This window comes from Pteropus medius, unplaced genomic scaffold, assembly GCF_902729225.1.
Source record: "Pteropus medius unplaced genomic scaffold, Ma_sr-lr_union100, whole genome shotgun sequence".
In the NCBI taxonomy this organism is placed as follows: domain Eukaryota; kingdom Metazoa; phylum Chordata; class Mammalia; order Chiroptera; family Pteropodidae; genus Pteropus; species Pteropus medius.
In genome coordinates, this window is record NW_024342645.1 from 885703 (window position 1) to 901291 (window position 15589).

At 40.6% G+C, this 15589-nt stretch overlaps 1 protein-coding gene across 5 annotated transcripts in view; it reads left to right on the forward strand.

Annotated features, from left to right (window-relative positions):
• CBL (Cbl proto-oncogene) overlaps nucleotides 1–15589 on the forward strand; it is a 94673-nt gene that overhangs the window by 62265 nt on the left and 16819 nt on the right. For all 5 annotated transcript variants that reach the window (XM_039866619.1, XM_039866622.1, XM_039866621.1 and 2 more), the window contains 3 exons: nucleotides 11374–11505; nucleotides 11594–11971; nucleotides 13728–13822. In XM_039866619.1, coding sequence (XP_039722553.1) covers nucleotides 11374–11505; nucleotides 11594–11971; nucleotides 13728–13822 — 605 coding nt within the window. The remainder of the gene's footprint in view (nucleotides 1–11373; nucleotides 11506–11593; nucleotides 11972–13727; nucleotides 13823–15589) is intronic.

The window sequence follows — 15589 nt, forward strand, 5'->3', positions numbered from 1 at the left end:
TATTTTTTTTTTAATGCTGTCGAGGTTCTCATTGTGCTAATCCATTCTCCCCATAAGTTTGTTGAGCATCCTTATAACCATTATTTTGAACTCTGTTCCTGGTGGGTTGTTTGCCTCCATTTATCTTTTTTTCTGGAGTTTTCTCCTGTTGTTTCGTTTGTGGCATGTTTCTTTGTTTTCTCATTTTATTAGCTTCTCTGTGTTTGTTTCAATGTGTCAGGTATATTCGCTTCATCTCTCAGCCTTGGTCAGATGGCCTAATGTGGATGGTGTACTATATGGCCCAGTGGCACACTCTCCTTGATCCCTTATGTCGGGAGCTCTGGACATGACCTTTGTGTGGATTTTGTGTGATCTGCTGTCAGCAAGCCTTTATTGTTAGTAGATCAGTGAGTGGAATTAACGTTCAGGCTGACTGTGGAAATAGGATGCACCCTCAGGATAAGAGTTGTTGTGTGGGGGCTGACCACACTGAGTGGGATTTGCCCTAGTAGGCTTGTATACTTGTTGCAACCAACCTTTGTGTTTATCACTACTGGAACCAGTCAGGAGTTGCTCCGTTGTGGTCTGGAGCCAGCCTCCAGATGCGTTGGTTTTGTGGCCCCGTGGGAGAGGCTCTCCCGTAGGCCAAGGTCAGCAGCTGCTTTTTGATTCTCAAGGCTACCTGGTGAGAACTACAAAGCAAACCACTGATAGTTGTTGCCTATGCTGGATCTATAGGTAAGTGGAAGAGACAATGCTGTAGGCAGTTCTCGGTTATCCCCCGTCCCTGACCTATGGCAGTTTAGCAGAGGGGCTAGTGCTCTTCAAGGCCTTGCACTGCCTATCAGTTGCCTATAAGTCTCTGAAACTGGATGAGCCTCTGGGTGATATGTGTGTTGGGTGGCACAGGAACCCTGGGAATCTCCTGGGTCTAGTGAGTAAATTTCCCCCTGCCACTGCAGTGTCAGTTTACATGCCCACGCTGTCTCTGTGGCTCGCTGTACAAGTTTCCACTCGTAGCAAGGTCAACTATCAATGTGCAGCAGTCACTTTGTGTACTGAATGGGGCAGGAGCTCAGGGAATCAAGGGCCATCAGGCCAGTACAGACCCCTGCAATCTACTTAAGAGATATTGCAGCTCATCCAGGCAGCATTCATTTGTCCACAACTGTTTTCCTTTAAATGCGCTCACTGTGCTAGCCAAGATCTGTTGCCTGTACTAACTGCACAATCTCAGAGCCAAGCAGGGCAGAAGAGGCTGCTTGTCAATGGGCTGCAGGCACTTTGTGGCTTGGGTGAAATGGGATCTCAGGAAGACAAGGTCCATTCAGCCAATACAGCCTCAGTTTTGCTGCAACTTCTGTGCCTTGGCGTTCCCGCTGTAGACACAGATCACAGTGAGACCAGCTGTCATCAGGGGCGATCCCACAGACCCCTGTGCTCCCCCGAGACAATATTGCAACTCTTGCAGACAGCAAAAGTCTGCCTGCCTGTGATTTATGTGCAGTGCCCACCTTGTGCCAGCCAAAGTTTATTGCCTGTGTGGATTAGGAGATCAGGGGAGGGGAGGGACAGGGCTCTGGCAATTCACTGTCAATGGGCCACATGGGGCAATTTGTGGGTAAGGTGGGGCGGAGTCTCAGTGAGACAACGGCAGTCAGATCAATACAGCCTCAGTCTTGCCGCAACTTTGATTAACTGTTCCCGAGTTCCCGCAGAAGTCCCAGATCACAGCAAGACCAGCTGCTGCCTGGGACTGGCCCACAGGTCTCCAGTATCCACCCAAGTTCGTTTTGGCAGCAGTGATCTGCCTAACCCTACCTATGAAATGCGGCTCACAGCAATGGCTGCCCTGCTGTTAATACCTGGCCCTGAATCAGTTGAGCAGGACTTAGAAGCCATCCAGCAACAACTGCCCCAGGCAACCTGCAGGTTAGGCAGGGCAGGCTAATCCCCTCTGACCAGCCTACCTAATGGATCTGTGGGAGGGGTCTGCACAATTAAGCTGGCATGGTCTGTAGGTTACCTTGTAGGGGGGCCAGACTAAGGTGGCTGCCTTTCCAGCCCTCATTCTGACGCCAGGTAATGCAGACATTTTCAAAATGAATCCCACATGAGCCTCTGACCCACCACCGTTGTTTCAAGTGTGTCCACAGGTCAGAAAGCCTTTGCGCAGGTCCAAAGAGATGTCTAGGGGTTCATTCCCCTTCCATCTCACCGAGATGGCTGGAATCCCCTCTAGTTTCTAAGTCAGAGTTATTGGAATCTCCTCTTTCCTCGGCTGGGACCCTGTGCTGGAGAGCACCCAGATGAGACCAGGACCCCTCTCTCCTTCAGGAGAGCCTCTACAGCCTTACTCTCCCTCCCGGTGATCCTCCACCACCCGCGGGTGCAGGACCAGCCCGATTTGCGACTTTGCCCCTCCTACTGGCTTCGATGTGGCTCCAATATATTATCAGACGTAGGTGTTATTATCATCTAGATTTCAGGTGATTCTCCATGTTGATTATTTTATAATTCCGTTGAAATTTCATTGTGGTCCTGGGAGGAGGTGAACCCTGCTTTTATCTAGTCCACCATCTTCCCCCCTCGTTAATCCATTTTGAGTTAATTTTGGTGTGAGGTGATAGGCAACAGTCTAGTTTCATTCTTTTGCAGATGGCTTTCTAGTTTTCCCAACACCATTTTTTGAAGAGGCTTTCCTTTCTCCATTGTACGTTTTTGGCTCCTTTGTGGAAAATTATTTGCACATATAAACATGAGTTTACTTCTGGACTCTCAATTCTGTTCCATTGGTCTGTATGTCTTTTTTTTCTGCCAACACCATGCCGTTTTGATTATTGTTGCTTTGAAGTATAATTTGAAGTCAGGCATAGTGATGCCTCCAGCCTCATTCTTTTTTCTCAGGATGGCTTTGGCAGTTTGGAATCTTTTGTGATTCTGTACAAATCTGATGATTTTTTATTCTATTTCTTTAAAAAATGCCAATGGGATTTTGATGAGAATTGCATTAAATCTGTATAATGCTTTAGGTAATAAGGTCATTTAATTATGTTGATTCTTCCAATCCAAGAACAAGGAATATATTTCCATTTCTTTGTATCTTTTTCAGTTTCTTTTAATAGGGTCTTATCATTTTCATTATATAGGTCCTTCACATGTTTTGTTAAATTTATTCCTAGGTATTTTATTCTTTTTGTTGCAATTGCAACAGGAATTATTTTTTCCACTTCTTTTTCTGACGCTTCATTATTAGAGTATAGGAACGCTATGGGTTTTTGAATGTTGATTTTGTATCCAGAAACTTTACCGTATTTGCTTATTGTTTCTAGTAGTGTTCTTGTGGAGTCTCTAGGGTTTTCTATATAGAGAATCATGTCATCTGCAAATAGTGACAGTGACTTCTTCGTTTCTTATTTGGATGCCTTTTATATCTTTCTCTTGCCTGATTGCACTCACTAGGACCTCCAATGTTATATTGAATAAGAGTGATGGTAGTAGACAGTCTTGCCTTGTTCCTGATCTTAGAGGGAAAAATTTTAGTTTTTCACTATTATAATGTTGGCTGAGAGTTTGTCGTATATGGCCTTTATCATGTTAAGGTACTCTCCTTCTATACCAATTTGGTTAAGTGTTTTGGTCATAAATGGATGCTGTATGTTGTCGAAGGCATTTTCTGCATCTTTTGATATGATCATATGATTTCTTATTTTTTAATTTATGTGCTGTATCACATTAGTCGATTTGCATATGTTGAACCATCCCTGTGTCCCTGGAATGAAGCCCACATGATCAAGGTGTATAATCTTTTTAATATGTTGCTGTATTCGGTTCGCTAGTATCTTATTTAGGATTTCTGTATCTGTGTTCATGAGAGATATTGGTCTGTAGTTTTTTCTTTTTTTGTGTTATCTTTACCAGTTTTTGATATCAGGGTAATATTGGCCTCATAAAATGAGTTAAAGTATTGCCTCCTCTTTGCTTTTTTGGAAGAGTTGGAGGAGAATAGGTATTAAATCTTTGAATGTTTGGTAGAATTCACTGGTGAAACCATCTGGTCCGGTCTTTTACTTTTTGGTAGGTTTTTGATGATTGTTTCAATTGCCATACTGCTGATCTATTTAGATTTTCTAGTTCTTGATTCAATCTAGGAAGGCTGTATCTTTCAAAGTACTTGTCCATTTCTTCTAGGTTATTAGATTTGGTGTTGCATACTTTTCATAGTATTCCTGTATGATCCTTTGTATTTCTACAGTGACTGTCATAATTTTACCTCTTTCATCCCTGATTTTGTTTATTTGTGTCCTTTTTCTTTTTTCTTTAGTGAGTCTAGCAAATCTCTTGTAATTGCTTAAGCTTATAATGCCCTGTTCTTAGTAAGGGTTGCACCTTTCTGCTTCTATCTGCGTGTTAGTCACTTTACTCCTAATTATGAATTTTTTTTGTCATTTCATTTTAGGTGAGCTGACCTCTTTCAGTATTTCCTGTAGTGCAAGCTTCGTAGTGGAGAATTCCCTCAATTTTTATACGTCCTGGAAATGTCTTTATTTCTCCTTCATATCTAATGGAGAGCTTTGCTGAATATATTATTCTTGGCTGAATATATTATTCTTGTTCTTTTCATTTAATAGTTTGAATATGTGATTCCACTCCTTTCTTGCTTCTAAGATTTGTGCTGAGAAGTCTGATGATAATCTACTGGGTTTTTCTTTCTAGGTTACTGTGTCTTTTCCCTGACTGCCCTGAGAATTCTTTCTTTTTCTTTGATTTTTGATAATTTTAATATAATGTGTCTTGGTGAAGGCCTTTTGGGTTGAGATAATTGGGTGTTCCATTGACTTCTTGAATTCCAGGCTCCAGCTCATTCCTTAGATTTGGGAAATTCTTGTCAACTATTTGTTTGAAAATGCTTTTTGAATCCTGCTCCTTTTCTTCCCCTTCGAGAATGCCCATTATTCATGTGTTTCCTTTTCTGATGATATCAGCTAGTTCTTGTATTTCTCTTTAATTATTTTTCATTCTTCAGTTTCTCTCTTCTTCCTTCTGATTTATTTCTAGATTTCTGTCTTCAATATCACTGATCCTTTCCTCCATTTGGTTGGCTCTATTTCCTAAGCTTGCTATTTCATTTGTCTTCTCTTTTCGTGTGTTTTTCATCTCCAAATGTTCTGTTTGGTGCTTTTTAAGAGTTTCAAACTCCTTGCTAAAAAACTCATTCTGCTGATCTAGTTTTTTCAATTCTTGGAATTGTTGATATGAATTGTTTTGCATCTCATTGAGTTCTTTCAGAAATACCATTCTGAATTCTCTGTCATTTAAGTCACATATTTCTATGCTTTTAAGCTTATTTTCTGGAGATTTTTCTCTTTCGTCCTGAGCTGCCTTGTCTGTTCATGGTGTTTAATGGACTATTTCTCCGCCTGAGGATTAATGGAAGTGTATTCTGTTGTTTGTCCAGAAAGATTTATTATATAAAGGTCTCTCTTTAGACTGCTGCAAAGTAGACACTTTTCTTTTGGTTTCTCATAGGGAGCATCTAAGCCTCTTGGATCCCTGCTTTATATAAAGCCTAAATGTCTTTTTAATTTTCTTGTAGATATTTAATCACACTTGCTACTGTCAGTTTCAGTCCCTGTCAGTGTTAGCAACACTTTCAGTAGTATTTGCTCAGATTCCCCTGGGGCCCCGTGGTGATTTGTCTCAGAGAGTGTGGGGCGAGGGGCCTTCTAGGTTGGGAGTAAGGGGCTGCGGGTCAGTCTCGGTTTTGTCGCTGGGGCTGGTAAAAATTAACTGTTGTTTCTCTGTGGTCTTGTCCTGCTTCTCTACTTTCTGCCCTGATGACTGAGCCCTGCTGCCAGCTGCTAGAAGTTCCAGCACTTCCAGGCAGGCTAATCATGGAAGTCACCGCGACCCTCTCCCTCTTCCTGCAGGGAGCGCCAGAGGCTGGGAGAGGTAGCTTCAGTCTCGGCAGCTTCTGCTCATATTCCTCTGGGGCTCCGCAGTGTTCGGTCTTGGAGGATATGGAGGGAGGGTCCCTCTGGGTTGGGCGTTGGGGGCTGCACCTCAGCCTTGGTTTTGCAACCAGGGCCAGTACAAATCAACTGTTGTTTCTCTGCGGTCCCGTCCTGCTTCTTTGCTTTTTGCTCTGATGACTGTGCCCTGCTGCCGTCTGCTAGAAGTTCTGGCTCTTCCAGGCAGGCTGATCACGGAAGTTGCCGCACCTTCACCCCTCTCCCTCCTCCTGCAAAGAGCTCCGGTGGCTGTGAGAGGGAGCCTCTTTATTTCTCTGATTCCACCGCCCGATATCCAGAGTCTGACCTATGGTAGCTCTTATGCGCAGATCCTACAATCAGACAAGCTGGTGTTTGTCTGATTGTAGGATCTGCGCATAAGAGTTTTACGTGTTCAGCTTATTATTGTTTCAAGGGAAGATATCTGAGGATGTCTCTCACTCCACCATGTTTCTGAGTCTGGATTCTTTCTTTATATAAAGTCTTAATAATGCCTTTTTTTTCTTTTAGATATTCAATCACACTCACTACTCTCAGTCCCTGTCAGTGTTAATGATAGTTTCGGTAGTGTTTGCTCAGATTCCCCTGGGGCTCCATAGTGTTTGGTCTTAGAGGGTATGGGGTGATGGGCACTCTGGGTTGGGGGACGGGGGTTGCAACTCAGCCTTGCGTTTTGCTCCCGCCGCTGGTAAAAATCAACTATTGCTTATCTGCTGTCCCCACCTCTGTACTGTCCCCACCTCTGTACTGTCCCCACTTTTCTGCTTTCTGTCCTGATCCCTGGGCACTGCCATGTATTGCTCACAGCTCTCTCAGGCAGGGCTGTTCAGGGAATCCGCCGCACCTTCTCCCCTCCCCTTCCTCCTGCAGGGAGCTCGGGCTATGAGAGGCAGCATCTTCGTTTCTCCCAGTCTACTGCCCAACTCCCATGGTTCTGACCTGTGGTAGTTCTTTTGTGCTTGTGTGCACGTTCTTCGTGTGCAGGTTGGGTGTTTTTTTGTTGAGTTTTAGATGTTAAGCTTATTGTTGTTTCAAGGGGAGAGATCTGGGCACATCTCTCACTCCACCACGTTAATGAAAGCCCCTGCCCTTCCCAAAGCCAAAGCCAATGCAAAGGCTTTGAAGGCAAAGAAAGCATTGCTAAAAGGCATCCAAATCCGCACACAAAAATAAGAAGATAGGCACATCACCCATCTTCCGACAGCCCAAGACACTGCAACTCCGAAGGCAACCCAAATATTGGAAGAGCGCCCCCGCTCCCCTGGAGAAACAAGTTTGACCACTATGCTATCATCAAGTTCCCCCTGATTATTGAGTCAGCCATGAAGAAGATAGAAGACAACAATACACTTGTGTTCATTGTGGATGTCAAGGCCAATAAGCACCAGATAAAACAGGTTGTGAAGAAGCTCTGACATTGATATGGCCAAAGTCAACACTGTGATCAGGCCTAATAGAGAGAAGGCATATATTCGGCTGGCTCCCGACTAAATGATGCTTTGGATCTTGCCAACAAAATTGGGATCATTTAAACTGAGTTCAGCTGGCTTACTCTAAATATAAAAATTTTTTGCTGTAAAAAATAAAGTAATTGTTGAAAAAAATAAAATAATTGTTGATAGATATGTAGTTATTGCCATTTTATTATTCATATTTTTTATTTTTTTTCTTGACAAAGTCCTTTTAGCATCTTGTAAGACTGGTTTGGTAGTTATGAACATCTTTAGCTTTTTCTTGTCTGGGAAGCTCCCTACCTGTCCTTTGGTTCTAAAGTATAGCTCTGCTGGGTAGAGTACCTTGATCATAGGTACTTGCTTTTTAGCACTTTGAATATTTCATGCCAATCCCTTCTGGCCTGCAAAGTTTCTGTTGAGAAATCAGCTGACAGTCTTATGAGAGCTCCCTTGTAGGTAACTAACAGCTTTTCTCTTGCTACTTTTAAGACTCTCTCTTTGTCTTTAACCTTTGGAATTTTAATTAAGATATTTCTTGGTGTGGCCTCTTTAGGTTCATCTTGTTTGGGACTCTGCACTTCCTGGGCTTGTTCATCTATTTCCTCTGCCAGGTTAGGGAAGTTTTCCGTCATTATTTCCCCAAATAGGTTTTCAATTCCTCTCTCTCTTCTTCTGGTACCCCTGTTGTGTGCATGTTGGTACACTTGATGTTGTCCCAGAGTCCCCTTAAACTATCCTCATTAGGATTCTTTTTTTTTTTCTTGTTGCTGTTCTGTTTGGGTGTTTTCTGCTACCTTACTTTCTAAATTGCTGATTGGATTCTCTGTTTCATCTAATCTACTGTTGATTCCCTCTAAGATATTCTTCATTTTGGTTATTGTATTCTTCATTTCTGACTGGTTCTTTTTTATGTTTCCTACTCCAGTTTTGTGTTTTCTGTCTCTTTGTTGAAGTTCTCACTGAGTTCATCTACTCTTCCCCTGAGTTCATTGAGCATCCTTATAACCAATGTTTTGAACTCTGCATCTGGTACATTGCTTGTCTCCATTGTTTTTTTTTCTTCTGGAGCTTTGTTCTCATTTGGGACATGTTTCTTTGTCTCTTCATTTTTGCTGCCTCCCTACATTTGTTTCTATGTATTACATATGGCTGCTATGTCTCCCGGTGTTAGTAGAGTGGCCTTATGTAGTAGATATTCTGTGTGGCCTGGTGGAGCAGTCTCCCTGATCACCTGAGCCGGGTGCTCCAGGTATGTCCCTTGTATGAGTTGTATGTGCTCCCCTATTATATTTGAGCCTTGGTTACTGTTGACACATCAGTGGGAGAGATTGACTCTTAGGTTAATTGGTTGTGAGGACTGGTTGTGACTACAGTGGAGGATCTGTTGTGTAGGGGCTGACCCTACAGAGCAGATTTGCTTTAGCGGGGATCTGGTGCTTGTGCAGTCTGCCCTTTGGGTATGTCATTTGTGGAGGTGATTGGGTGGTGCTGTGGTATGGTCTGAAGCTGGCCACCGCCTGTGTTGATTCTAGGGCCTCTTGGGAGGGGCTCTGGTGTAAACTAAGGTCAGCTACTCCTTGTGACCAGCCCAGGGCTACTTGGTATGAGGTGCAAATTGATCTGTAGATGATTGCCACTTCTGCTGGTCTTGGAGGTGCCTAGGAGAGGATGAGCTGTGAGATTGAGGCTGGCTGCCACTAATGCTAAGCTTAAGGCTGCTTAGCAAGAGATAATTGGCACACCAAAGCCAGCTACTGCTTGTTTGGGGTTTGTGAACCTTTGAGATTTTAGAAAGTTTGCTTAGTAAGCCAGGCCAGGGCATTTTTTTGGAAGAGCTACTGGAAGTGGGTGAACAGGTCCTCGGGGGGACAGGATCTTGGGGAATCACCAGGGCAAGGCAAACAGTGTTAGGTAGGTTGGTGGAGACTCAGATGGGGCCTGCCTTTCCATGCTTGTGCAGGCTAGATGCTGGCAGAGCTCAGCAAAACAAGAATGGCTTTTGCCAGCACTTCTGTCTGGGAGAAAGTCATCATCATGGGACTTTTTTTTGCCTCACCTGTGTGTTGTAGTGCCTATTTCTTGGCTCCCGTTTTTTCCTTCTCTTTGCTTTACTTCCTTGTTTGAGTGGAAGATGTCCTCAAAATAGCTTTCTATGATAGGTGAGAGGTAAAATTTTTGAGATTTTTGGTATCTTAAAATGTCTTTAATCAACCCTAGAGTAATTTTTCTATTTGTTGCCCTGTTTCCTTTTAGCTCCAGAAGCTTTTGGGTTATTTTGCTTATCCTTGGTTCCCTGAAAATTTAAGGGTGTTTTGGTTCGTTTGTTTGTTTGTTTAGGTTTCCTTTTCTTCACTGGGCTAGCTCTACATTGAACTCTTTCAATGGATATTTATGTCCCTTAGGTCTTGGAAATGTCTCGTATTATTTCTTTGATAATTTCTTCTCCATTTGTATTTTTCTCCTTTTCTGTAACTTAATTATATGTTGATATAAAAGAACATTGCAGGGATTGGTTATGATGTGGTGCCATGAATTGAAGAATATGATTAGCTTAACCCTCTGTTGTACTTTAGGCATGAGAAAGAGGGATGGATGCTGAGAGGGATCAAAATAGGCAGAGAGGGCCTTTCAAATTGGAAAACAACTTGGACAAAGGCAAACAGGTGAGAATTCTAGGATAGAGCATTGTGGGCAAGTGAGAGTTACTGATGAATGGTTTTTGAGCTAGTGAGTATTTACAATAGTTACGCAGGTAATGGTGAGCAAAAGGATTTGATGAAATAAACTAGAAGTTGGGGGAATAACTCCAAAGTGGTTTTGATAAGTCGAGTCCAAGATTGACAAATAGAATGAAAAGAAAGATATAGATATGGACGAATTAACAATATAGTGACTGACTAGAAATTGATGATAAATTGGTGAGAATTAGCTTGACTATAACTTTTCACTTTCTTAACCCTTGAGGTGTTTAGCTGCTCATCATATTCATTACTCATGCTCCATTGACATGGAGCCCATTTTCTTTAGTATGAGTAAAAACAAGTAGGCAATGATGAGGGCTTTCTTTAGTCTCATTCACTACCTAGCATTAATGGCAGGACTAAGTATGAGTATGATCATTTTTCTATAATCTTACATAAGTGCTTGTAATACTTATTTGCCTCTATTTTATCTGCTTTGCTCTCTGTTATAGAATGCAAAGTAGCGTTTTGTATGAATTACTGTATATCTTTTGACAGGTACTTGGACAAGCTTATCACATATTCATCACCCTACTATAGACAGGGAAATGGAAAAGGTTATATACATGTATTGTTTCTTCTAATTTGGCACCTCGTTTTTTAGAACACAAATAGACATAAAATTTTAATCTCTTTTATTTACTGAATTAAAAGAACTTATTTTTTTCAGAAGTATTCAGTATGCTTTTTAGTGATAATATTTTCTTCTTACAGATTTCTTTTTTTCTCATAACAACGCACATTGATTTTATCATCTTTGATCTTTTATTGTTCTGCCCCTTAAACATTATTTTTTTAGGTGATTGGTTGAGGGGTTAATGTCTGCCCCTTTCTTTTTATATGGGTTCTGGTTTTTAATATGGAACAGATTTTTCTTTCTCTGAAGATGAGGAGGTGGAAAATTATTTTTAAAAAATTGTAAACTAGGAAGCTTTTTGTAGCACAGTCATTTCTAGATACGTTTGCCTGTAGCTTGCATCTGCATGATATTTCTGTGATTGAGACTGCCCTCTTATGGTGACATGAAAATAATTCAGGAAGTGCTACCCCAGGCCAAAGCCTGACCTCACTCACTGGTAGTTATAGTCAGTGTTAATATAGTGCTTGCTTTCTGCAGCTTTAGGAGTTGAAAGATGCCGCTCCCCCAAACAAGAATAACCTATTAGGAAATTTTCTTTGTGTTAGGTGGAACGCCCTCCTTCTCCATTCTCCATGACCCCACAAGCTTCCCTTCCCCCAGTGCCACCACGACTTGACCTTCTGCAACAACGAGTATCTATTCCTTCAAGTGCTTCTGGTCTTGGAACTGCTTCTAAGGTAAAGCATTATTCATTTCTATGGTTTTCCGATTCTTTATTATGGATTAGTAGGTTTTAATTGACTTGCTTCCATCATGCTTCCACAGGCTGCTTCTGGCTCCCTTCATAAGGACAAACCATTACCAATACCTCCCACACTTCGGGATCTTCCACCACCACCCCCTCCAGACCGGCCTTATTCTGTTGCAGCAGAAACCCGGCCTCAGAGACGCCCTTTGCCTTGTACACCAGGCGACTGTCCATCCAGGGACAAACTGCCCCCTGTCCCCTCTAGCCGCGTTGGGGAATTATGGCTGCCTCGGCCAATCCCCAAAGTACCAGTAGTTGCCCCAAACCCTAGTGACCCCTGGAAAGGGAGAGAATTAACCAACCGGCACTCACTTCCATTTTCATTACCCTCACAAATGGAACCCAGAATAGATGTGCCTAGGCCCGGAAGCACATTGAATCTGGATACCTCCATGGTGAGTCCTGATTTTGAAATTATTTAGCCTATTAAATATATTCGTAGATGGCATTTATAAGGGTCAAAGTTTTGTGATAGGTTCTGCATAGGATTCAGAGATAATATAATCCTTACTCTCAAGAAGTATACATTTTAATATAGCAGATAAGACATGTTAGTAAATAATGTGTGTGTGTGTGCGTGCGCATGCGTGTGCGTGCCATATGCACCATGAGTAGTATAAATAAAAAGCACTTAAGTTTTAGAGAAAGGAGGGATTATTTCCAGATAGAGCAAGCATGAGGGCTTTATGGAAAGAGTGGCATCTGAATTTGAAGTATTCTTTCCAAAGTGACTACAGTTTTAAATCAATCAGAGCTGCAATGACAGAAATGCTTAAAGTGTATAGTGGAACAAAAATTAGTTTTTTGAGTGGAGCAGAAATTTTGAATGTCAAAGTAGGAAAAAGGCCTAGAAAGAGCATTAGTACTAGATTAGAGGGCTTTGAATACTCCATCCCAAAAGAATTCGGATTTTTTTAGTAGGAAATGAGTATTTATTTGAAGGTTTTAAATTAATGGAGTGACATGACCAAAATGATGGTTTAAAGAGATGAATCTAATAGTCGTATGCAAAAGGGATTGATAAGAGAATAGATCGAAAAAAGACAGATTAGGGGTCCATCATATAAGCATGAGATAAGGAGTTCAGAACTGGGAGTGGGATAATGTGTATTCATTTTTTTGTTGGTTCATTTATGCACTCAACAAAAACTCTTGCTCTCATAAACTTTACATTCTAGTGCAGGAAAGACAGAAAATAAACAAGATAAGTTAATAAGACATACAGGATGTCTTAGCTGGTGAGCACTATGGAGAAAAGTATCACAAAAAAAGGGATATTGGGACAGCTGAGGTTGGGGTGGGTTTACATGGAGGAATGGGGCACAATTCTGAGGAAAGACCTGGAGCGATGGGGAGAGTGAGCTGTGTTAATTCTGGGGGAAGACCGTTCCAGGATGAAGGGAAAAGAAAGTGAGTTTGGGAGAGTCTATTTGAGGAATAACAAAGGGGTTTAGTATAGTTGGTGCCAACTAAGCAAGAGGAAGAATAGTTGTCTGTGAGCAGATGGGAGCAGCCAGATTGGGTAGAGTCTTTAGATGATGGGAAACAAAAATAAAAATAAGGCTTGAAAGCAGTCTGTGGGTTGGAAAAAGGACAAGAAGTCACACACACACACCCCCTGAGGTTTTGACCTTGCTTAACTAGGGACATGTTGCATTTGAGACAAGCCATTGAAGAGTTGGCCAGTAGGTAGTTGGAAAAGATGAAATTAGAAGAGTGAAGGAATAAACTGCATATTTCTTGGTTGCAAGGAAAGGGACAGGGGTAACTTAGATTTAAGTAGTATCTATTTGATAAGCAGTCTAATTATGGATTAGATTTGACTTTCTGATGGCATCAATGTAGAAAGATGTACAGATTTTTAAACTAGAAACGGTACTTTTTTAGCCAGGTTCTTCAAATCTTTCTAGAATTAACAAAACAAAACTCCATTTCCTTGGCTCTTTTTAGATCTCTATCTCCTTAACCCTTACATTTGAGCTTTCTTCAAAGCCTGAAAGGAGCTATGCTTTTGTCAGGTGTAATAACCCCCGAGCATGGCGTTGAGAATGAGGTCTGTGTCTTTATTATTGTCCTTATTATTTTGAATAGGTTAAATAAGAGACATGTAGCTGTGTTAAGAAGGTCCTTTTTCAACACTTTTCTTTCCAGAATATGAATAGCAGTCCATTGCCAGGTCCAGAGTGTGAGCACTCCAAAATCAAACCTTCTGCATCTGCCAGTGCCATTTATTCTCTAGCTGCCAGGTAAGTTTACTAAAGCTGTATTTCATACAGTGGAGTTGGTTCTTATAGAAAATTGAGAAAACCCAGAGGAATATGAAGAAGAAAATAAAAATTGATCTGTATTTGCATCATGTAAAAAGTATCCTGTTTTATGTTTTGGACTGTGTCTTTACATTCTTTGTGTACATGTACATAGATCAGTCTTTCTGGGGTTCATCAACTTTATTAATCTTTTCAAAGAAGCAATTTTGGTTTTGCTGATTTTTTTAAAAAAAGATTCTTAATTCTTATAATTTTTGTTTTAATTCTTAAGTATCTCCTTTTTTTGTGGTAAAATACACATAACATAAAAGTTACCTTCTTACCCATTTATAAGTGTATGGTTTAATGGTATTAAATACATTCATATTGTACAATCATTACCACTATCCATCTCCATAACTCTTCATTTTGTGAAACTCTTTACCTATAAAACAGTAATTTTCCATTTTCCCCTTCCCCCAGCTCCTGATAGCCACTATTATACTTTCTGTCTTTGTGATTTTTGACTACTATAAATAGTTAATGTAAGTGGAATCACGTAGTATTTGTCTTTTTGTGACTGGCTTATTTCACTTAGCATAATGTCTTCAAGATTTGTCATGTCGTAGCACATTGCAAAACTTCCTTCCTTTTAAAGGCCAAATAATGTTCCGTTGCATGTATATGTGACATTTTGCCTATCCATTTTTTAGTTGATGGAAACTTGGGTTGCTTCTATGTTTTAGCTATTGTAAATGATGCTTCTATGAACATGGGTGAGCAATATCTCTTTGACATCCAACTTTCAATTATTTTGTGTATATACTCAAAGGCTGAATTGCTGGGTCATATGGCACCACCATACTGTTTTTCATAGCAGCTGTACCATTTTACATCTCCACCAATGGTATACCAGGGTTCCAGTTTCCCCCAATTTTTTTTACCAATACTTGTTATTTTCTGGTTTCTTTTTTTTTATAGTAGCCATACTAATAGTGTGAGGCGGTATCTCATTGTAGTTTTGATTTGCATTTCCCTAATGATTAGTGATGTTGAGCATCTTTTCATGTGCTTATTGGTCATTCATATATTTTCTTTGGGGAAATGTCTATTTAAGGCCTTTGCCTATTTTTTAATAAGGTTGTTTGTGTTGAATTTTAGAAGTTTGCTACATATTCTGGATGTTAATCCTGTATCAGATATATGATTCACAAATATTTTCTCCCATTCTATAGGTTGCCATTTTATTCTGGATAGTGTCTTGATGCATAAAATTTTTAAACTTTCACAGAGTCCAATTTGTCTGTTTTTTCTTTTGTTACCTATGCTTTTGAATATGATGCTTGCTGTGAGTTTTTTATATATGGCTTTTATTATGTAGAGATACTTTCTGTTTCTATTTTGTTGAATGTTTTTATCATGAAATGGTGTTAAATTTTGTTAAATGCTTTTTCTGCATCAGGATGATTGTGTGAATTTTTTTCCTTCTTTTTCTTGATTATATTGATCAGTTTTCATATGTTGAACAATCACAACATTCCAGGTATAAACTCACTTGGTCATTGGGTATAATCCTTTTAATATACTGCTGAATTCTTTTTGCTGGTATTTTGTTGGAGACTTTTGCATCAGTTTATATTCATAAGGGATAGTGGTCTGTAGTTTTCTTGTATCTTTGTCTGACTTTATCATGATTATGCTAGCATCATTGAATGAGAAAGAATTCCCTCTTCAATTTTGGGGGGAAGTTTTAGAAGGGTTGATATT